The 24,610-nt window shown below is 42.6% G+C and overlaps 1 protein-coding gene across 8 annotated transcripts in view; it reads right to left on the bottom strand.

The window, feature by feature from the left end:
* Piezo (piezo type mechanosensitive ion channel component) overlaps positions 1 to 24,610 on the bottom strand; it is a 146,900-nt gene that overhangs the window by 34,908 nt on the left and 87,382 nt on the right. For 7 of the 8 annotated variants that reach the window (XM_084588011.1, XM_084588014.1, XM_084588012.1 and 4 more), the window contains 4 exons: positions 19,960 to 20,080; positions 14,401 to 14,531; positions 13,861 to 13,929; positions 2,973 to 3,134 (listed from right to left, as the gene is read on the bottom strand). In XM_084588011.1, the coding sequence (XP_084444137.1) occupies positions 2,973 to 3,134; positions 13,861 to 13,929; positions 14,401 to 14,531; positions 19,960 to 20,080 (483 nt within the window). The remainder of the gene's footprint in view (positions 1 to 2,972; positions 3,135 to 13,860; positions 13,930 to 14,400; positions 14,532 to 19,959; positions 20,081 to 24,610) is intronic. The other variant, XM_084588017.1, reaches the window with a different exon arrangement.

The raw sequence follows: 24,610 nt of genomic DNA, 5'->3' as shown, positions 1-24,610 counted from the left end.
GCAGATGCCTTGAGGGAAAAAAACAAGACAGCACAGTTAGCTGTGTAGCTTTTCTTTTCGGACCCATCTTGCAGTACACAGCGCAACTCCAAACCATTTTGGCTTTGCCTACGCATCAATACTCCGCTACCGCTACAGTGCACAAGGTTTATGTAGGCCTCGTCGGAATGTGGGACGTTCAGTAGCACCGTACCGTGGTGAAAAACGGAACGTTTTGAAAGCATAATATAGCAGAAAAGCAGCTGCCGTACTGGTAACACTGCACAAAAAAAGGAAAATGCAGCTTTTCAGAAAAACAATAATGAAAGCAAGTAAAAGAAGAAAGTGGCAGCTACAAATGGCAGAACAGAAAAATCTCGTTACTTCGGCCTTCGGGAAAATGTTCTGAATTATGATACACTCTGATGGGCTAGTTGGTTCATATTAAGCAAACGAGTAAAACTGTGCGGGAGAAAAGTAAAAAAAAAAAAAAAAAAAACGAGACTGAAGAAACACACAGGCACAAACAATGCGCTTTGTTTGTGCCTGTGTGTTTCTTCAGTCCAATTTTTTTTTTTTTTCTTTTTCACGCAGTTTTACTTGTTCGGGAAAATGTTCAAATTGCTCGAAAGTTCGACTTATCAAATGGCCCTAAAAATTACCGAAAACTGAAATCACAGCTTACTCTAAGAGCTGAGGAAGCACGTGGATGCAATAAAGAAAAATATGAGCAGGCGTAAAAATGGCGTGCTGCCATCCAGAAATAAATCTAATAGGCTAGTGACGCACGCTGCAGAGTCTGAAACGGCGTGATTGGTCACACCACTGTCCCAGAAAGTTGCCGGTGGTGGGCAGGTGATTGAAGAGGTGGGCAGCAAAATCATTGCCGCCCACTGTGGGGAGAACCCTCGTTATACTTCAATTTGATTTCAAGAAGCTGTGTGGGTGAACAGCTTCAGTACTATGTCCAAATCAACAAGTTAAAACAAAGTTAACTGATATGCAGAGTTACTATCCGCCAGCTCCTAGGGTGTTCCAAGACTAACACGACTCCAGATTTTGGCCTGTTGCTGTCAGCCTGTTTAAGGCACTCCTAAATGCTAGTGGGCCACATTTTTGTTAGGCCACGAAAACAGAGCTTTCTCTGGTGACGTCAACAGGTGTGTAGTGCCCCCCTTAAGAGAAATAGACAACATAAAATTATGCCAATTATTTTTGACGTTGCACCAGAGCAGCTGAGGCTATAAACCATGTCCACCATGCTAGGGAGATTTTTGCTCTCTGTTTTCTTTGTTTCGATTCTGCAGTTAACATGTCTGAGGCCTGTAGTTTTCTGCAGAGAATGTGTGAAATTCAGTGAATTGAGAACAAATACTCTGCAATATCTAGTGGAGAGCCTCCCACATGATAATGACGTATGCGACCTATTACACAGCTGCCACTGTTTCTTGCTTTGTGCTGCTTTGTATTTCGTGCCGCACACATTTTGAACTCGTTTGCTTTTTTTAATTTTTACTTTCCTGCTCCTCAATGCTTTCTCACTGGCTTTCATTCTTTCTCGATGGTCTGCACTTTCTTCGTTTACTGTTTTCAGCAACTCGTTTGCTGCCAGTGCGTGCCCCACACTTCACCTCAATGGCCCCAGGTAGTTAAGAAGTTAGCTCTTTCTTGCAGCTCATGAGTCTGGCGGGTAAGCTGGCCACGGCTATCTTAGAGAGCGGTGATGATTTTTATGATACTCATAGCTTGGTTTATAGTACTGCACAAGCGATTCCTGAAGCAGAAGACCTAAGGAAAGACTTGTGTTACATTTCTGCAAATACAGTAATACAACTGCTTTCGACAAGTACAAGCACCAAAACCTTTCCCATCAGACATGTGAGCGCGTTGCTGCCAGAGCTGCAGCACTCGATACCAGCTTCCTTGACACACCAAAGTGTCACCAGAACTTTGTTCATTACAAATTCCGCCTTACACGGGAATGCATATAATTAAATATTACCGACTGCTGCCATTACATGAATTTCTACTGATGTGCGTATACACAATATCATCAAAAAGTGAGAATGAGGTTGTTCACGCAAAAATTTGCACACACACACAAAAAAAAAGCCAAAATTTGCTATTGTTCACAAAGCAGCAGAAGAATAGAGGCTTTAAATATGCCAGATCACAGCACATTATACGTATCTAACTTTGATTACTACTTGCTGGCCTCTGTGCCCAAAAGGACAGCACAGTGCACTGACGAGTGTGCTGTTAAACGACAAACAATGACAAAGCACCACACTGAAAGTATGAGAACACTGCATGCTCTACACAGGGCATGTTGCACCTTTCAGTTCTAGCAAAGCCAAAATGAAAGGAAAACCTCTGATAATAAGATGGCTGGACTGGCATGGGGCGATTCATAATTCCTTCCAAGAGAGCAAAATAATACTGCTTTTCTGCCAGCACTTTGTACTTTTAGGCAACGGGCAGTACTTTCATACTAAAGAGGCACTCCTCTGCATCACTAACAACGTAGAATTTAAACGAAGCATTATTAGGTACAAACAAAAAGTAGTTAACAGAAAGTGACACAATTGCAATGACTTAAGATCTAAAATTCAGTTCTGTTAATTATAGCTTTAATGGCAGCAGCATAGGAAAACATTTACAAGTTTTAATTTTGTTGAAGGCCTGTAACATTTTGACCGCAACCTCCTAACGTTTATTCTCTACTATACGTAGTACAAAAAGAGATGTTTTCTGAGCATAGTTACAGAGGAATACCTCAGTACAGAGTTATATGACCCCTTACCTGTGTTCTAAGATCAGTAACGTCAAGCATGAGCCAAATTACCACTGCACTGCAACAGAAAGTAAACAAAACAAAAAATAACGAGAAAGCTGATAGCCTTCTCTACTGTGAGCTATTCTTGGCACCTTAGAACGGGGTGTGAACTAGCATGCATGCCTGCAGAATGTGGAAGAAGAAGAAAAGTCAGAACCTGTGACGTTCCCGAAACGGTGCGACTGAGTGGTGAGCGGTCCATGCTAACAATAGGAGACAGGCGGCTTGACTCATTCAGATCATCTGCCTCTTCAGACACCAGGCGAGCGTCTTCAGACGCACATTTTATAGTGCCACTTTTCATTGCATTGCTGAGCAGCTGAAAAAGGTAAATACAACAAATGAGCTCCAGCACAGAACAGTACTTTCAATGGAGGTTCATGTGCATGCCATTCACTTGTGGGTCCTCTCTAAGCTGATTGGGCAAGTTGGTTTCTCATGATAAGACTGCAGCGCCTGCCTACCAAACCACCAGCACAGAAAGGATCCCTCTATGTCCCTGATCAAGTCATCGTGACCGACCATGTGTGGAAGGTCCTACTACTCGGTCTGCTCGGTCTGAAGTCTACCGTTAGTGCATGTGTTGTCTTTTTCGTGTTGTCCTTGTCTTTTTAGCGCTTTAGTCTTCATCTCTTGTTTGTTATCACTCTTACAGGCACTCTCTATTTCATCATGCAGCCTTAAAATTATGCTCAACTTTCCAAGTGATTCTGATGAATCAAATGACAGTAGTATATACGATACAGCTAAGCTTTATGCCAGACAAAATGTGGCAGGCAGTGCAAGAAGCAAAGTTACAAGAAGTGTCAAGAAAATGGCTCTATGAGCCTTCTATGTATCGATAAAACACTTTAAATGAAACAATAGGTAGCATACTAATATTCTGATCCTAAGTTTTCTTAGCCTGGAAGTTGCTAATAATTCAATAAAAGATATGTAACATCCACTACAGCAGTCGGCAAGTTTCTTTTTTGGTCCAGTTTATAGGGTTCGTCCAAAAGCAATTCAAGCTGCAAGGACACCACAGTGGAGGGCTCCGGAAGTTTCAACCACCTGGGGATCATTAACATGCACTGACATCGCACAGCACATGGGCACCCTGCTTTCTACATCCATTGAAAAGCGGCCTCCATGACTGGAATCAGCAGTCAAGTGTCCCAACCACTAAGCCATCGTAGTGGGGTGCAAGTTTTTTTTATTTTAATCAAAATTTAAAAAAAGTGAATGCAGTTTATTTAAAAGCCTTTGTTGACTGCTATTACTTTTACCACAGCACAGGCTACTGGAGGTTCCCCAGCCAAAACTGATAAACTTTCTCAACTGCCACTGCTGTCACTTTCAACTAAATATGAAAAAAATTCACAACAGCATCTCAAACTCATAGAATAAATGGCCTTAAAAGATAATAGGCATTAAACAATCGGAAAGCACATTTAAGTGCTCTTCAGTGAACTGACCATATAACGAAGAAATAGAAGCCATATCTGCCACATGCTTAAAACATATGGCATGCACTACACAGGTGCGTACAGGCTCGAATGGCTCTAAGTGCTTTGCCTCGGGCTCGAGCCAGGCCAGGGCATTTTTATCTTGGGTGGGCCCAGGCTAGGTTACTCAATTTGGAGTGCACACAACGTTTGCGAAAATGAGAATATTGCCACTGTCACCACCGAGAGCTTAACAAGCCTGGTGGTTCTTTTCCGAAGCCGATCCCCCTTTCCTCCACATGTCATGGCCATAAATGGCTCTTCGCTAACAGTCAACGACTGACCACGAGGGCCACTTGTCGGCTATAGAGTTTCAACTTTTGCGTGTCCTGCTTTGGTAACACTGGCACGGATTTTTGGGTGTCGCCTCTCATGCATCTTGTTGTGAAGCACACTGTGAAAGGCACACAGTGAAAGAGACGAGCTCACCGAGTACTTGGCCACAGTATATACCCCTTGCTCAGAGTTTGAGCCAATGCAGCTTTGGAGAAGCAAAGTAGCTGCATACTCGCAACTTGCTCTTCTTGCTAAGAATTATTAGTTATTCCAGCCGCCAGTTTGAGCAGTGAAAGAAACTTCAGCACTACTGGATTCATAACGCAGGATCGCCGCACATCTTAAGCTATTACCAATGATTAACTTGCCTTTACTTAATTACTTAGAATGATCATCTATGTATGCACTTTGCCTCTACACACTCCACACATTTGTCCTCCTCCATAAAATCTCTGCATTCAAAGGTACTAAATAAACTTATCCTGAAATTATTTCTATCTGTTTGTTGCTTCAATGGCAATTATAGCTGAGTCAGCCCCGGGCCAAGCTCGGGCATTTTCAGCATCGCGTCGGGCCTCCTGTCAGTAGCATAGGGGCTGTGCCGGGTTTGGGCTCAGAATTTTGGCCTGTGCACACCTCTAAAGCATGACGCCACTGCATGACTTCAGTACATTAACCTGTTTTCAGCAACCTTGAATGTAAAAAACAGTTATTTTTCCCCAGAGTTTGTAAATAAAAATGAACAAGAACGCCTATTTCTTTTACAAAATGTTTTAGTCTCCTTGGTCATTTAGTCCTCATCTAACTTTTTAAAAATAATTTACTGTACCACCAGCAGAGATATACCGGGTGGCAAAGAGTATTAAAATCAAACCAGTAATGCACTAAAGTTAAAGTGCAGAGTGAGTGATTTCATGAAATGCAGGTACTGGAAGAGCAAACCAGCACAGGACACAAGTATGCAGGGCATAATAACCTATCTGTTAATTAAGCTGCATAGTTTGTTGAACCTATAGTTGAAAGCACTAAGGCAGATTCAAAAATATAAAAATAAAACAGGTGCTATCTATCAAAGACACTCGTAGGCATGGTTGCAGCCTGCCTTTCTAAAAAGTTTGTAAGTTGCAAGAAAAAAAATTACTTCCGCTTTAGCTTCTTCCAGCAAAACAAACAAAGCGCTATGTATTGTGCTCAGCCCTATCAATGAAGAATAGCTGGTTATGGCCTAACCTTCTCTACCAATTTAAAATATAAATTTCTGCCACAACCTTAAGTTTTATCTGCGCTAATGTCATCATAGGGAATGTCTACAAAAATACGACAATATTTTGTCTGCACTGTTCTTTCAGCCCACTGAAACTGTGCACTCATCACAGGTTTTTATTTTCTTTTCTTTTTTTTTTTTTGTGGTAATAAATCAACCTCATATTGTTTATACCCATTAAAAAGGTTATATGCTATTTTGAAAGATACAAGGACAATGTACTATACCTATATCTAGCTTTATTTGAAATTTGTTTTTATACTGAAGAGATTTTCAAAGGCACTTTTTCTTGACATCCTCATATTTAAATATTCGCACAGTGTTATTACTATTCATGCAATGTAACCTTTACTTCGTGCCTACAGTTTATGAGATAGCCCATTTTATATGATTATCGAGGACATAGAATGCACACTGGAACATGTAGATGATGGTTGCATAAAGTAGCAAAACAAATAAACTTTAAAATAAACTAGTGCGAAAAAACATGCCTGCAAAACAACCAGAAACAATTAAAAGGACACTTAAACTCCACTTTCAAGAACATGACACGAAAGTGCTAATGGCTCCCATTGGCGCATCCACTTAGCATACATGAATGTTTGCTGCTCGCTCAATCATTAAACCTGAAATCGGTGACTATGTTATCTCACACTTTCTAATTAGAGTGCAGTTGTAAGCTACAATGTTGTGTGAAAGACTGCCGGACATAAATAAAGCCTCGCTTTAACCAAGCCATATGTATGTGCCTGCATGGCTTAGCAGTCGAGTGCTTGGCTCAAGATCCAGGGATCCTGGAAGTTTGATTCCTAACCGACCCTTCAGCCTGCCACAAATGAGTTATCTAGGTCAGCACCTCTTCCCAACTTGGTCATATTGTGTGGACTAGTTACATTACACAACCTGGCAATGAATCAGTGCCTGGTCATGTCACCTGCCAACTACCCGTGGCAGAGTCATGCCCATGATTTTTCGCTTGCGATGTGGACGACATGCCGACACCGACACGCTGACGCCGGGTTTTCTGGAGGACGAGGCCTTCAATGATGTCACGTTAAAGTACCCTTTTATATGGTCCCTTTTGATATGTCATAAATTCTGTTCAACTCTGTAGTTTACCATGAAATCTTATGAAAGTGGGGTGATCAGTGAAGTATACATCAATAATTAGATATTATGAGCAAGTCAACAGGAACACAGCAAGAGTATATGTCTGTGACAAACGAGAACGAAATAAACATTGTATATATGGCATCACCAGAATCCAGACTAAGCAATATGTGACTGCATGTGACACTAGATGGTAACTGCAGAAACAGCCGTTAACCAAATAGTGGAAAGCAGGTGCTCCCGAGGGCTCTGGAAGCACATGCCCCACCCTGTCAGCTGTCCAGGATTGCACACTCTTAGAATGAACGCATGAGTGCGTGACCATGCTCTTCGAAAGTCCACTGCATCAACACGATCGTGCAGTAGAGTGGCGCATGCATGTGAAGGTGGAGCTGGAGGTGGTGCTTCCCTTATCTGCCACTTCACTTCTATGTGTGGCCGTAATGGATGCATTGAAACCACTGAAGAGCAAGGCTTTCCATTCAAGTGTTCACACTAAAAGTGGGTGGTTTGAGTTGGGTTTAATGGCGCATAAGCAACTAAGGCTATCATGTGCAAAACACTGGGTTAAGTATCTTTTTGTTGCATTTATAAGGCAATTTGTCTGATCTATAGTGTGCTTAGAATATTTGCTTCTTTTAGAAACTCAAAAATACAAGACAAGTTGACAAGGGCATTTTCACCTAACACCAATGCGGGATGAAAAGGAATGTGTTCATTGTGAAAATGTGCAAAATGCTTTTTCCTTACTGGTTCGAGTTTTCTACACGAGTATAAGAGATGGTTTACAGTGAGGTCTTCTCCACATGCATCACACACTGGGGCTTGTCTTGTTTTGTTAGTATGAAGTCGTGTGTAAGGTGTGTGTGCGTGTGTGTCCTATGCGAAGACTACAAAACCATTTCCTTAAAACGCTCCTTGTGAGTGCATGACTTCCGTCCTTCTAACACAAGTTATAGGCACCGTGCAGAAGTAACTCGTGGCGCGACACGCGTGCCCTTCGCGGCGGGAAGAACAGTTTCATAGCGACCGGTGTGGCCGGCCGTGCAGTGGAGACGCGGCAGATCTGCTGTGTGTGGGGTGCATTCGCCATTTGTTCTTTCGATTTGCGGCATTCTATGGTCACAAATGAATTGCTAGGTTGCAGTCCCTGGGTTGCTGCTGTTGCACACATTTTCACTGGCCTGATAAAATATTTTTCATGTCACCGAATAAGCTTTACGAAGCGAAGCCACGCTAAGTTTGGATCGCTGCCATCCATCGAGCAGTGCTGGCAATCATGCCCAGGTATTGCCGCGTGCAGATTTACCGTGAAGCATTTTTCCCGACAGAGGACACACCACCTCCACCTGCATTAGCATCCTTTCTCAACCCGAAGAAAAGAAAAGAAATCGGGCAACTCATAGGCATCAGCGCTACTGGGACCGCCATGCACACCCAGTGGGCCGCGCTCGTAGATGCAGTTGTTCATTGCATAATTTTTATTTAGGCTGTCCTGTGGTCTATATTTCCCTGTCTACAATAGCTTGCATAAGCACCAGCACAATGCAGAAAGTAATCAACGGGAATAGAGCATTTTAATTGCGCATTTACTATGTCTTGCGCTTAGTTTCTTGAATTTAGTTTGGCAACTTTTTTTGCTTGCTTTCAATATTTTTTCCTCCTTATCAGCTCGTTCCTTTTTTTCCTCTCACACCCTTTCCTTTATGCTGCTACTTTCCTTCTCCTCTTGGGCGGTTTCCTATGTTCGTCCCCAGTTTGACATTTATTTCCTCACCATCCTTCAGCCCCCCCCCCCCCCCCCCCCCCCCCTTCTTTACTAAAGTAAGCACTTTTAACTGTAAATTTACTCTTTGCCTGCCCTTTCAGTTTTCTTAGCCCAGATGGTTTTCTGCTGTGTGGCTCTAGCTACCTCAATCGAGACTATAGCAAAAATTAAGTTAAAAAAAGAAATCTTATTTTATTATTATTATTATTATTATTTTTTTTTACTTATTCGTGGACGCTCTGTACAGATCTTGCATTCATTACATGCCATTCTGCTCCAAATAAGTTGTCGAGCGGCTGGCTGCCACCTGTTACCTTCCCCTGTCAAAACTTAATTTTGTGGCAGAGGACTTGAAAGTACCATTCAAGAGGCAATAAGGATCAAAAAAAAAAAAAGCAAAACACGAAGAAAACTAGCATTCAAGTCTAGATGAGGCAGGATGTTCTTTCAACAAAAAAGAAAATTAGGCATGCTACAATTCTGACATGTGACAGAGAGGAAGACGTGCATGTGTATTAGAAACTGTAGATCGCTCGTTGTGCCGTGCTGTAAGGGAGTTTCCATTCTCATAGCTGTGTTGCTGTATCATCGACCGTGTGCCATCTGCTATCCTTTCTTTTATCATCGAGAAAATGGCAACTGCCTCAACAGAAAACAGCTAAAGCTCTTCAAAAGCTATCTGCGTGATATAGGTGCCTGAGGCATTTTCAGGCCCCGGTAATCGCATTCTCGAGTTTTCAGGCTTGTCGCTTTTTTTTTTTTTAAGGCTTTTTTCTCTTCTAAGACTCCAGCTTCATTCCTTCCTATTCTTTTCCCATACTCGTTCCATCCTTCTTGGCCACTCCATTCTCCGCAGTTTTTTTTTTCCTCAGCCACCCCAGATTGGGGCGTTCGAGCTGACCTTTGTGAAGCTGCACCACACTTGGGAGGAGGGGTGTTTGCCACAAATGTTTTTTGTATTTTTGTAAATTTTAACTGAGTTTTTTACGCCCCCCACTTACCCACCCCCTTTATTTTTTGCTCGGCCTTTTCCAACTCACGCGTTTCTCCTGCAGTCTTCCGTTTCGAGTGTTTCCAGCCTAGACATAAACATCCAGCGGGCGGCCAGGGCTCGTCCCTGTCTCTTCGTCTTGTGTCGTGTGGCTCCCGCATTGTTTGTGCTTTGCTACATCGCTCCAGCTATCCGAAACTGCCATTTTGCTGCGCAGATCGACCTTTTTAAGCGCGCGCTCTGCCCAGGCGGCCGCGTGGGTCACTATGAAAATGTTCCGGAGCTCACTCGTGGCGCTGCCTGTTCGCCGCGAGTGCTGCCCCCTGGGTTTCTGCATGGTGCCCATACCAAGTGAAGTTTGTTATTTACTTTGTGATTCCAAGTAGACTGCCGTAGATCTCTCAGTTTACGATGCACTAACTTCATGCAGACTTTATAGGGCATACTTATTTTCTTTGTCCTGCCCAAAGGGTAGACGACCCAGTACATGACCAGTTTTCAGAAGAAAAAAAAAAAAACACGAGAAGTACAGAACGAGAGAACATAGCACTACAAAGTGTATGCAAGGGAACTTCCAGTTGGTGACATAGCAAACCGTAACCATGGAGATCACAGTGACGTGACAAACTAACAGAGGTAAAATTATTCACAAATCAAAGTACGAGACAACGAAAATTAAAATCAAATTATTCAACCAGTCAGTATTCCAATGAACCTAATAGTCAAATATTTGCACACACCAATTTGTGCAACATATATTCAGGGGAATTCCCCAAACTGGAGTAGACTAAGAGTAATTACTCATTACCATATCAGCACAATGATACTGTTACAAAGGGACCGGCTACACAGCTTCCAAAGAAACTTTGCTGCTGAAGGAAAGAAAAATCTGTCATGAAGGACCAAACCCAGCACCACTGCCATTGTGGGGCAGTTTCTGGTCTTGCCCTACCATCTACCGTGTTGCACAATTACCGGTGCGCTGTAGAATGCTTCTCCCAGCTAAACCACGGAATCCTCGCAGTTCAAATTCGCACAGAAATTGCATTTTGTCGTTAGTATTTTTTTATACCAAATTTGTGTGGAGTCTGATTCAATCAGAAAAAGCCGGATGTCCCCATCGTATGCGGTGGTGGCGATGCAAAAGAAGCCGCTGCCCCAGCACTAACACCAGAAGCGCCACCTTGTGCTAGCAACTCTGTCACAGCACAACGAGAGGTGACGGAAGGTTGTTGCACCAGATGGGTGCCACCGGTGTTAGCATTGGGGCTGTGGCTTTTTTTGCTTCGCTGCTGCCGCCGCATACGATGAGAACATCTGGCTTTTTCCTATTGAATCAGGCAGGTACCCTCAACAAATTTGGTATTAAAAAATACTAACGACAAAATGCCATTTCCGTGCGAAATGTGAGCTGCGAGCATTCCGCGGTTTAGCTGAGAGAAGCATTCTACAGCGTGCCGGTAATTGTGCAACGTGCTGTATCAACTGTCCTAGCTAGCTTGGCTGGCACAGAGCCCACTGTAAATTGGCCAATACTGTAAATTGGCCAATACAGGAGTCAAAATGAAAAGCACATTTTGTCTTAAGCAACACATATCTGCCATAACATTGAAGTGCTTTCTTTCTTATAGTACAGTCTAAAAAAAAAAAAAAAAAAGACTGGCAATCAGTGACACATGGGATACGAGGGATGCCATAATGGAGGGCTCCAGATTAATTTAGACCACCTGCCACCCTTTAATGCATGCTGACAATGTGCAGCACAGACGTTTTTGTATTCTGCCTCTACTTGGAGTACAGTTTTGTTTTAACATCTGCATTAAATAATTATGCTTGACGAGCCCACAATTACCAATATTAACACAGACCCAGGTATGGTTCATGAAAAAAAAAAAAACAATGCTTCTGAAAAAAATCTAATTGCTTTAAGTTAAAAGTTGATTCCCTTTAAAAAAAACAAACATAAAGGAACCACTAAAATTTTTATCATAGAAGTGTCCCCAAAAAAGGGCATGTGAGCAAGCCAGATATGTCAAAATATGTCTCATGAAAACAACGAAGCAGTCTCAGTGAGGAGATAATTGCAAATGTGACACTTAACTGCACAATGTATGAAAGCTGAAGAGTGAGGTCAAGAAACTATATCTCAAACTGTACCACTTATGAACATTATCGGTGTATTAGTCTATTTCTGTTTCTGAGGTGAGGTAAAACTATCATAATGTTTTACTCACCTCACCTCTCCTGCAGTGATTGCTATTTGTGTCCTTTAAATTTTTTGCTTTCCCTTTGGCTCATACCACTCATTATAATGCGTTGCTACCAGTGTTGAAAATCTCCCTATTTTTGGTTTTGGCTCATCTAAAGAGTAAACTCTTATAAATGCTATAGGAGCCCAACTATACACCTTATAAGCAAACACCTCTGGGCTGTAAACTTATGAAAAAGGATGTATGTGCATCACAAATCTTTCTGCCTATCAGCATCATCTGGAGTGATAATGCTAATATCTGCCATGTTCAATCTCTATGGCAAAAAAACGTTTTCGTAACATCGTGCTAGTTGAAAGTTCAGCTTCCTACCTAAGGTTAACAAGCAAGCACACTCCATGTCTTGAGTGCCTTTTTGACCCTGTTAACGGCAATGTAGAGCCCTTAATGTATGTGCAAAGCTGAGATCTGTATTCCATTATTTATGCGGCGATAGCTGAGAAATGGGCGGGATACAGTCAACTGCGGCAAAACCACACACGCCATACCGATGCGCCGCCAGGCCTCCACTTCTTGCCACCGCTGCCCCATACTTCATGCTGCCAAGTGCTGTGAACATTCGCCTGTTACTTCCATTCTTTCATTTCTAGCTGCATTTCTAGCTCTGTCACTTTCTCAATGGACCGGAATGCTTTCTTTGGACGTTTGTAGAAAGCTCCATTTTTTCCCCCTACAAACCGCATGCTTTGTCTCACGATTTCAAGGCCCTCGCAAAGCTGACTTCTCCTCATAGCTCGAAAGACTGGTAGCTAAGCCATTTAAAAGGAAGTGCCATTTTATTGTCATTGTTTTTCTTTAAAAAAAAAAAAAAAAAAAAATTGCCTCGAGATTTTGGGTTACACGCCTGCCGCGATACAAATTGCATGGGAAGTATATTGCCATGGCGAAACACACTTTATTACACCCGGCTTTTATTAAAAATGTCTTTAAATTAAAGAAAAGTGCAGCCTTCCATGCACAACAAATTGGGACTGTAGTTTCATTTTACTGCATCAGTTTACTTTAGTGGGGTTCTATTGTACTATGTATTGAATACCACCCCCCCATGGTGTTTGCCTACAAATGATAATTTATAACTCAAATTTTTCTCTTATGCTATCTTTGATATTTTCTTCTGAACAGCTGAGCAATGTTTTTGATGTCAATATTCAGTATAGGTCATGTAAGGCAGCTAAAAACTGATGCAATAACTGTTTCTTCATTCATCATTACTGTTTAATATCAAAAGATAAACGTTGCTTGCAATATCAGAATTTCATATTGGTCATGTGGGGCATCAAAACACTGCAGTGTAATTGTTAGTTAATAATAATTGGTTCACAGGAAAGGAAAAGTGCAGTTCACTGCACTTTTCCTTACAAATTACTTACAAGCCGCAGATAAAGTCATCAGTGGTTCACGTATACTAATGCCTTATGCATCATTACAAAAAACAAAAAGACACAACCAAAGCTTACAAGAATCTACTGTATTAAGGGGCTGAAGGCTTCATAGGAATATAAATTGCTGACAGTAATAACCACTGCGTATACATAGTAACAGAGCCAGGGAAAGAAAAAAGGCCTGTTAGTACTAAGTAGAGGTATGAAGAGAGAGTGTCAGTGCATGAAGGAAAAAGAACTGGCAGATCTCAAAGCACACTGTTACCCAAATACAAAGTTTACGAGGGGCAGATTGGTTGTTAAAAAATAAAAGGAACCGAAATTGTTCCAAAGGCAAAATAAATTCTGCAGAAGAGTAATATATGAAAGTCTAGCATCACACAGTAATATTACAAGCAATCTGTATGAGCTTGAAGCCCTTTGAGTACTCCTCATGAGTGTGCTTCCTTGAATGAAACTGCATGGCATTATAAGTTTGTTTTACTAAAGAGGCTCACCTGGGCATATGTATATAATCCCACTCTTTGTGCAACATCCCAGTTTAGAAAATGTACTCGTCTGTTGATCTATAAAAAAAACTAGTTAAAGCACTGAGTGTCTCGTAATCAGACCACACAAAGTTTCAATTATATTGCACCCATCATGCGACTCGAGCAAAAGAAATAGAAAGAAGTCCTCCACTAATGTAAGAGTTTTTGAAGAGCAGTTAGGATAGAAGGATAGGAAGAAACAGAGTAGGTTTAGAGGTGCGTATGGCACTGGTGTAATAAAATGCAGAAAAAAGCATTCAATGCCGAAGCATAGCAGGTGATCGGAAAACCTTCTTCGCAAGCACAACTGTAGTGTAGCCTCACTACTACTTAAGTGTTCAGCACGTCCTTCCTAACTTGTCCTCATAATACCCATTTTGCCAATGTCACCCGTGAACAATGCCAGTGAACAGCACTCCTCATGCACGTACCATCACCTCACAAGTCGACATGCAGCACCACATACAACCCTATACAGGCAAGTTCTCACTCCACATGTCTACTCACAGCATTGATACCACGGACTTTGACATCTGCATCTTCCTCTTCTGTAGGTTTTCGGCTTTTGACATCAAGGTCGAGATCAATATCCATCCCCGCAAAGTCATCAAAAAGGTAGTAGTCTCCAGAGCGTATGGCTGCAAAAAAAACAGCAAAGCATTACATGAAGTGTCCAGCACTATAATGTTGTGGTGCAGGCAGAGCTAACTGTGCGAGAAGCTGTAACCAGACCAGAGCAACAGGCTTCACTTGGTGCACATTAACGGCTGACCGAAGCTGCATCTCATAACAGCCAGAAGCAAACATGCTGTAAGGAGTACAGGCACTGCCTGACACGCCAACTCCCTAGCAGGAGTGATTAATAAAAACAGTAAAAGCAGCTAACAGCTGTTTGCACTAGGATTATAGGTATTAATCGCAATTAACTATGACAGCAATGTAGGGGAGCCTGACATTGAACAGCCCAAAGCCACGAGACAGATAATGCCCACCAAACGCAGAGGTGGTAACACCACACAACGAGGTCACAACTTTGTGCACAACTACAACACCAAGAAAAGCCTGCCACCTTACATGATGACTCTTCAAACTGAAAAGCTGCACAATGTAATTTGTCACTTCAGTTCTAAGAGATAAACGCTAGACTACCAAAAAAACTCTAGCTATCCCGTTTGCATCAAGAACACTTACTGAACATGATAGGGGGTGAAATCGAAGTGCTGAAGCTTACAGACGTAAAACCTCATGATCTTCACCCTATAGAGTATTTTTGATGCCAACCACATGAGATGCTATGCAGGGGAAAGTCTAGCGCATTATATGAAAGCTGTCCCTTTAAATTTCTCAGTGTAACAGCTGTCAGTGTTCAGCAGTGCTCAGTGTAGCAGCTGTCTTGAGAAGTCATCATGTAAAGCACGCAGGCACAAACGGGCAGCTAAGGACAGGCCAGCTTTACACGCATAGTGTGATGAGCGGCGGCTGGACCCCTGACGCCGCTCCGGGGCAACGGCCGAAGGCCGGGGCACGCTGGCAAGCCGCACATGCGGTTGCCCAGCTGTTGACAGCCGGGGCTCCATGTAGCTATCCAGGTAGGCAGTGAAGCCCGCTGAGACAGGTGACATTGTCAGCTGCCCCATGGATGGAGACTCGCCCCCACCCACAGGGGGCTCTTCTTCCAGTAGAGACTGGCCCCCCGCAGGGGTAGAGTAGGGGGTGGAGTACTCTGTTCGTTGATCATCATGGGGTTTCATGGCAGGAAAGGAGGAGCTATTTTTATCTTGCCACACTTTCTCTTCAGTGTTCAGCCAATTTTATGTGCACACACATGCACCTGTTCAGAACAAACTTAAACTAAATCTACACACCTGCCAGATTTCCTTTGGCTGGGGTGAACAATGTAAATGCGACAGCGTTAAACGTCCAATTCTCCAGAAAATCCAGCATCTGTGCTTCCAGCAACATGCATGCCACTGGCAGGTGACAGATTGGCTGGCTGATTATGTGATGTCACAAGACCACACGAAATGGCCGACCTGGCAGGAGCTGCCCAAGTTGGCAGCTCCTTCCAGACGGAAGGGTGAGATGGGAATCTAAACTTCCACCCTTGGATTCATACGACACGCTACCCCTAGGCCACGCAGGCGCATTCGAATGGCTTGATTAAAGCGGGGCTTTATATCTATGTACGGTGATCTTTCACATAATGTGGCAGCTTATGACTATGTTTATGAGCATATGTTGAGTAATAGTGGTACCAATTAAGGAATTAATGATTAAGCGAGTAGGAAACTTCCCATATGCAAACAAGGGTCTGCAAGGGGAACTGCAGATGGGGGGCAATTAAAACTCTCATGTCGTACCCTTTAAGATAAAGCTCAAGTGTCCGCCAAATTTCTTAACAAGGACCAAAATAGTATCTGCTACTGATATCAATTTACGCAGGCCCTGCCACCAAAGTGGTGAGTACGAAGCTATTACTATAGTTCAGTTCAGTTCAGTCGTTCAGTCGTGTCCGACTCTTCGTGACCCTATGGACCATGTCACGCCATGCTTTCCGGTCTCTCACTATCTTCCTAACATCAGATAATTTCATCTGCAACGGTACTACAATGCTGGTACCACAAAAAGAATACTTTTTCGCTAATTCCAGATATAGATAGAACCTCAAGGTATCGAAGGTGATATACAAAAACTTTTGCTTGGACTCTACGCACCTTTGTTACAAGCGGTTTCTTTTACCAGTCGCTGTAGTCAGGCAGATGGCATAGCTACAGCGACCTGTTAGGATGAAGTCTGCCTAACTATCACATGCAATTCTATATGATGCAAGAAAATACCCAATAGAAAGAGGCCTACCTGGCTTCATTATAAACAAGTAACTGAGTATAACTGCCCACTTTTAGTGTTTGTCAATCCGACAAAACAAAACAAAAGTTAAGGAAAAGCTTCACTACAGAGCAGTACTGTTTTTGGTTGGTTGGTTGGTTTGTGGGGTTTAACGTCCCAAAGCGACTCAGGCTATGAGAGACGCCGTAGTGGAGGACTCCGGAAATTTCGACCACCTGGGGTTCTTTAACGTGCACTGACATCGCACAGCACACGGGCACCTTGCTTTTCGCCTCCATCGAAAAGCGGCCGCCGAGGCCGGGATTCGATCCCGCGTCCTTGGGAACAGTAGTTGAGCGCCGTAACCACTGCGCCACCCCGGCGGGGTAGTACTGTTTTTAACTTTCAGAAAGGCTGCAGCTGTAACAGAGTAAGTTCTTTCTTGCCACACATTCTCTACTAACTGCTGTGCAAAGAAATAAGTTTCCAAGAGCATTTCTGTGGTAACATCTGCACCTCATTTTATGAACACCTGTCAAATAAAGTGCTAATACTAAGAGAGTTTAAAATGCTAATGAGAGTTCAAGACGCATGAATGTTGCTGAGAAAGTTTACGGTTAAACTGCTAACACAACAAAACTGCAATGTGTCAACCATTTTTTGAAGGCCCCAGAGGCTAGGCTATGCTACGATTCACTTCAATGCATTAATCACCGAGTCGGTTTCGGCATAGATGTTCCAAGTTTGAACCGAGTGGTAGCAAAATACCTAAAATAAATGTTTTTAGCAATAAACCCATCCTGCTGCAGCGCACACTCAATTAAATTATTTCCCACTCAATGTCAGTGACTGAAACTTAGTAGAAAGCATCTCCTCACGGCTGTGAAACAAATAATATTGTGTGTTTGAGCTCAAAGTTGTGTCTGTACCCATTTAATCACTAAGGCAAGTCACAGCAGAAGCCAACAGTACTTACTAGAACAGCATCTGTTCTTCGTTTGGCCACTTAGGTATTGCTATGTGGATCACGTAGTAACAACTAATGTCTTGGTTTTTATCACAGGTTCTATGGAGCTTACATCCCAAAGTGACTCAGGTTAGTAAGTGAACATGACTGCCCACTTTTAGCATTCATCAATCTGACAAAACAAAACAAAAATCACAGCCTAGCCTCTGAGGCCTTCAAAAAAACTCAACACATCGCAGTTTAGAGACGCCACAGTGGAGGGCTCCGAAAATTTCGATCACCTGGGGTTCTTTAACGTACACTGGCATCGCACAGCACATGGGCACCTTGCTTTTCGGCCCCACCGAAAAGCAGCGGCCATGGCTTCAATCCCGCAACCCTGGGCACAGTAGTTGAATGCCCTAACCACTGCACCACCGCGGCGAGGCCCACAGGCTTTATGTATGGTCCCATTGGTATTACTATGTGGATGATGCAGTAGCAGCTAATGCCTTGGTTTTTACCACGGGGTTGTGCTGTAACCCACCACAAAAGCTTGCCACCATCACAAATGTAAGTAGAATGCAGAAGATTATTCAAAATCTGTTTGAACAGAAATAAGTTTAAATAAATTCATCCATTAATAAATGTAAGCAAAAAAAAACTGATGCTAAGCCCCAGTAATCTGAATCCAAACTGAACTGGTTATTTTCTGCAAGCACCATAGAGAACATATTGAATGACAATAGAAACCATAGTGTGAGTACACAAGCCCAAATGACAAAAACATGGCAAGAGATACTGAACAAATTTAATACAACTACCACACAAAAAGCAGAAAACATGTTGCTTTCAACTACAAGAATGAAACGTTTATGCAAACAAATTTTTAACAAATTTAGTAGCGACAGAAATAGGCAAGTAGAAAATAAAAGACAGAGCCAGTAAAGATTAAAATGAGCTCGGGGCGGTAAAACCTAGGTTTAAGAACAATGCCACCAAATGCTACAAAGCAATGAAGGCAACAACAAGGAAAAAAAATGACAATTCTCTATTAGAATCTGAGCACAACAAGCAAGCCCGATGTGTGACCAGACCTTGGAATTCCCAACTTTAAGAGTTCTAAAAGAGAAACATACTTAAAAATAATAATTTATTTTACTTCACTGAAACATGAAAGTGCTAAGAACTGTCTCTGCATTATAGGGGCCCTTAAGAGTTTTTGTTAGGTAATTAGAGATTTAAGGATTTGAATGCAAAAAAGATTTTATGTGAAGCATACCATGCTTTTGCTTGCACTAGCATTTATAATGGAGACAATCACTAACGAAAACCAGAATGATGTAAAGGCGTTTCCTGAAAGCTGGGAAATGCTCCTAGGCATATTTTCATCACTGAGCCTCTATGCATAAAATCAGACTACCGGTGCCTATGCCCACCTATTTCCATGACTTGTCATGTGCCACCAAGCAATGCTCTACGAGATTAGCTTCGACGCTGTTACATTTCATTTTTTGAGCAAGCCTTCCTGCCTAGGAAATGCACTGCCCCTCCATATAACGTGACCTCGGGCTCCCCATACCCACCACTGTGCAGAGTAGAGAAGCCTGAATGCTGTCGCGCTTTAGTTGACAATTAAATAACCAGTTCAAATGCTAGCTTAAAAAAAAAAAAAAAAAAAAAAAAAGTAGGCTTCACAAGCTTTCCCTACAAGTTTACCCACATTCCACTCTTGAGATCGTGGAGTTCGAAAACCTCTCCAACTGGTCTTTAATGAAGTGAGGTGATAACAAAAACCCATGAATCATTAAAAAACGTCAAACCCTGCCCACAACTGTTTCCTTGGCGATGACGGGCTTCAAATTTGCCTGTTCTGTCTTTTGAAGACAGTTGTTTGGGCCACTCAGCCACAGTACATTGGCTTGGTTTGGTTTACAGGGTTCAACGTTCCGAAGTGGCTTAGGCTATGAGGGCCACCGTAGTGGAGGTCTTGAGAGATTTCTACCACCTGGGGTTGTGTAATGTGCACCGACATCATACAGTACACTGTTGCCTTGACTGTCACCTCTATCAAAACGCTGCCACCACAGTCGGGACAGAACCCGTGTCTTCAAGATCAGTAGTCTAGTTACCTAACCACTGAACCATCATGGCAGGGCAGAAAGTTGTATGAGCCTTAAAGCAATCTTATGATTTCATACAATTCTTGCCGATGTTTTTCACTATAGGTATGGCCAAGGCAAGAAACTAACTTCTCCCAATATTTCTTGTCAGGGGAGCAAAACACCACTTACCCTGAAAGTGTGTCTCTGGTTCAACATATTCACCCGCCCTAACTTTGTGCTGATTAGCACGTATTTTGTCCATCTTGCGCTTTATCTTTTCCATGATGTCTCTCTCAGCTGCTCTCTGTTCCTGCACAAAGAAAAGGAGAACCACTCCAACCATCAATTACCAATGCAGTCCAAAGCAAAATCCACAAAACAGCTAAATTTTAAGCATTTCAAATATGTTTAAGTTTAGGGGTTTGACTTCTTGGTTTAAACCAGAAAAAAAAAGTTAATCAAATTTATTTTTGAAATTAAGTTTTGTCCGAAAGATGATCAGCATCAGTGGCACGCGAGACACAGCTAGCTTGCTGCTGAGTACGCATAACACCCAGTCAGAGTTGAAGATTAGCTATGTAGGGAAGCCTGGGGTGTGATGTTACGGCAGTGTAATCAGGTAACCAGCACAAATGTGTGATTTGAGGAGTTGTTGAACTTACTCTCATGGCTCTGAAGACTGGCAAGCACTACCTCCTCGCTGATGCACTAGCTAAGCACCATTCGTTCACTATAATCATTCATCGTCTTAGAGCAGTTAGCTGGTTTAAGAACATTTATCATCTGTGTCTACAACACTGACACTAAACTGCACAGATGTCCCAAAGAAGCATGCTTTGTCTGCCATGACGATTCCATGGCAGTTCTATCACTGCCACCAACACGCTGACCATGCGATGCCCCGCCCTCTCGCTGAGCGCAGTGTGACAACCCAATGTGCCAACCCAATGTGCCAACCTAGTTCTTAAAAGGAAACTTACCCTTGCATTTTCCTTTGCCGGCTATCTCATTTGACTTGGGTTACTTTCTCAATGACGATATACTACCATCTAGATTAGGGGTCTCAAACACATGGCTATGGGAGCAGTGTTATGCAGCCTGTCGACTAAAAATAAAAAGTTGCAGCCTTCGTTCTGAAAACGCGTGCCAATTTTACAAGCGAGCTTTACCCCCAGACTAGTTTTCCAACAAAAATCAGCTAAAAGGCCTCGTCCCCAGACGGTACATGATATTTGTGGAAATGAAGAGGCCTAGGCCCCTTAATGTGCATGAATAACAGATGGACGTCAGCCAGTTTAAGAGCAAGGCACTAGATAACCTGCTCTCTCATCGCCAAGCATATATTCTTTTCTTCTGAGGATAACTGACAGCAGTATTGATTAACTGTTGTACTTTTTTAGCAGTTCTCTGCAAATCATCGTAAGTGGTTGCCATTAGCTGTTTAAGCAAAACAGAGCATGAACTACCATTCTTTTCCACAAAAAATGTAGGCATGTTGTCTGAGAATGAGACTTCTTGGCTGACTTTTTTTTTCTTATTTATTGTGTCTATGATTATTTTTTGTTACTTTCTGTCTCCTGGCCAACGGGAGAAATTTTCCAGATGCTAAGTATTGGTGGATAAGCTATTCGTGCTAAAAAAGAAAAGAAAAAAATCGCTGAGAAATAGTTTCAACTTTGGCCACTTCGAAAATCATCAAAGAAGGTCAGTAATTTGATTAAAAAATGCATGTAAAACAAACACTGAAAAAAGCATGCTGAATTAAAAAGTATAAACCGAAACATCCAACTCATAGTTCTATTTAAGGCCCTTAGGTCATTCATTTCTGCCAGAAGTAACAAATTCAAGCATTTTTTTCATAGATTTATGTGCTAGCAGCCACTTTTTTCATGCTGTTCTAACACCGGCAGGAATGACTAAGATGACAAAATGACTACCTTATTTTCCCAAATACAATGCAAGGAGAAAGTCTGAGGACTTTGGAGAATTTTGATAGATATTATGTTTATAACGCGATCTCAAACTGTTCAGGCCAACCATGGCCAAGAGCCGTTCCCGAAAGAATGGAAGACAGCATGCTAAAATGCATCAGCAATGCATATGTCGCTTAAGCCAAAGGAGAACCGCCTTCTCAAGCTACGGATGCGCCGCCTCCCTAAGCCTTTTTCTGTCAGGAGCGAAACGGCTTGCATTGTTTCGAAGCTTGTTTTTCACTTTCCCAATCGTTGTCAGCATACTTTTTGTTATCCCGTACTTCAATGCCACAGCAGTCTTCTTCGTTCCAGCCTCAACTTCTTCTATGGCTGCCAATTTTTCTTTCCGAGAGAGCATCTGATACTTCTCTCGCGGAGACATGGTGCTACTGACGCGGGCAACCGACCAGGGAAAGAAAAGCACGAGCGGTCGCGTGGTTCACTATTGGCAGACGCTACTCGCGTCACCTTTGCATTCTTTTTTTTTTTTCTCCTGCAGTTTTGAGAATTTTGACAAGCGCAGGCGAACAGTCGTCTTTTCCACAAATTTTAAGGGTATAGTGTTTTAATTTTGAATTTTCTCCATTGAACTGGCTAGCAAGCCACAAAAAGTTGAGCAGCGTCCTTCGGGAGGTTTTTGTTTCATTTTGAACGCATGTTTGTTAGGCTCTTCTTCGCTTTATTTTCTTTTTTAAGTCATAGTGCACTTATTTTCACATTTTCCAATGTAGTAGTGTTATAAGAACTCAAATTTTTCGCCAGTGGCGTAAACGATAGCCGATAATTTTCCAGTATAGACAAGAGAAAAGTACGAATTAACCGAATTGTGGTGTTTGAATTAAGCGGCGTTGAAATACATTGAAACCATGACGAACCAACCAAAAATTTTATTTTTGTTTGAATTAACCAAAAGTATGAATTATCAGAGTTTCAATTATCGCGAGTCTACTGTACTGCCATACTCTCCTTTGAGCTTGCACACTGCAAGTTCGGTCCCAAGGGCATTAAAAAGGACCTCCTTCTTTCTGACCAGTCTTCTAAATGGTCAGGAGTTGTCTAGCAAAGGATTTTCTGGGAGCCTTCACTTTAAACAGATGACCACAGGGATCCTCTGCATACTGCATATTATAAAGACAAAACCCTATCTTGACGACCCAATTCCTGGTGTGTTGTATGCATTGTGCTGGTGTTCTGATAAGACTCAACCAGTTTGTTTTGTGTCAAGGAAAGATATGTCCTTTTTGACTTCAATTACTCAGGTTTAGATGCAACTCCCTCCGCCAGCAATGCCATGTGTCATTAAATTGAAATCAGTCACGGAAATTTTTTTTTTACAAGTATAAAGCACTAATTAGGCCCAAAATGGGCCTCTGATTCACATTGTTCGGGCAAGGCTCACCAATGCAATAATAGTGTCTACAAAATGTCAGCTCTTATAACCTGTTCTGGACAACACCACAGGACATAGATTACGTATGGCAGACAGTTTTCGATGCTTTGCCAAACTTAAATTGCTGCATGTTGGAGCACATAAGTGAATTAGCAGAAAAAATTAGTTGTAGTGCAGAGGTCTTAAAAGTAGACAGAAATGGCATCGAGATTATATCAGGGTCCGATAACAACACTTCCGAAAACTGCGCACTCAAAATACCGACCCAGGACAGGTTAAGAATTATGCATCAGTGATGTGATTCTGCTGCTTCTACTGTGAAGTTTTTGTTTATGACAGCAGTTGCGAAGATTACGAAGACAACTACACAAGCTGCAACTTCAGCTCAGATGAGAATCGGGCAACAAAACTAGTGGTATTTTGAAAGTTTTCTCATTTTTATATACATGGGTTTTTCAACATCATTTTTTATATACATGAGTTTTTCAACATCATTTCATCACCAAGTCACCATCAGTCTGACTGCACCCACTGCAGGGCAAAGGCCTTTCCCATATACTTCCCATTATCCCTCCAATTACCGTAAAAACCCGCGTATAATACGAACCCGAATATAATACGAGGTGAAATTCTGGAGACGCGAAATGGAAAAAAAAGTTTTTACCGCATATAATACGAGAGAAAAAACAAGACATTTATTGAAATCGGACCTCACACTTCAATCACTTTCATCTTCAGCAGCGCTTTCCTCGGAAATTTCTTTGTCGGACAAATCATCCCACAGGTACTCATCTTCTGTGCCATCGAGGGCGTTTGAGATGCCGCACTTCTTAAACGAACGGCGCACAAGCTCCTCTGGGATGCTTGCCCACGCGTCCACAATCCATTTGCACAGCGTGGCTGGCGATGCTCGCTTCAGCCGCCCGGCCGGCGTCACTGCAGGCTCACCTGACCGCATCCATTCCGCGTAGCATCGCTTGACTGCGTCCTTGAAGGGTTTGTTGACACAAACGTCGAGAGCCTGAAGTTGTGAGGTCATCCCACCCGGAATCACAACAAGTTCTGTGCGGCAGTCGCTTAGCAGCCTCTTCACCGAGTCGGCCAAATGGCAACGAAACGCGTCCAGCACGAGGATGGATGGAAAGGACAACAGTGCACCGGGCCGTTTGCACCACACTGACTTCACCCAGCCGAGGACAAGATCCTCGTTCATCCAACCTTTTTCATGGCATCTCACGATGACATTCTTCGGCAGCTCCTCACCTTTCGGCATTGTCTTGCGCTTGAAGATGACATAGGGCGGGAGCTTGCGGCCGTCTGCCGTGCACGATAGCATGACTGTAACCCGCGTCTTCTCGTTTCCAGTAGACCGGATACAAACTTGTTTAGAGCCCTTCTCATGGACGGTGAGGGGCGATGGCATGTCCAGGTAAACCGGCGTCTGGTCAGCATTGCCTATTTGCCCCAGCTGAAAGTT

Source organism: Amblyomma maculatum, chromosome 1 (assembly GCF_055883805.1).
Source record: "Amblyomma maculatum isolate TAMU_Amacu chromosome 1, ASM5588380v1, whole genome shotgun sequence".
In the NCBI taxonomy this organism is placed as follows: Eukaryota; Metazoa; Arthropoda; class Arachnida; order Ixodida; family Ixodidae; genus Amblyomma; species Amblyomma maculatum.
Note: the sequence above shows the minus strand (reverse complement) of the source record. Positions and strands in the feature narration are given on the sequence as shown.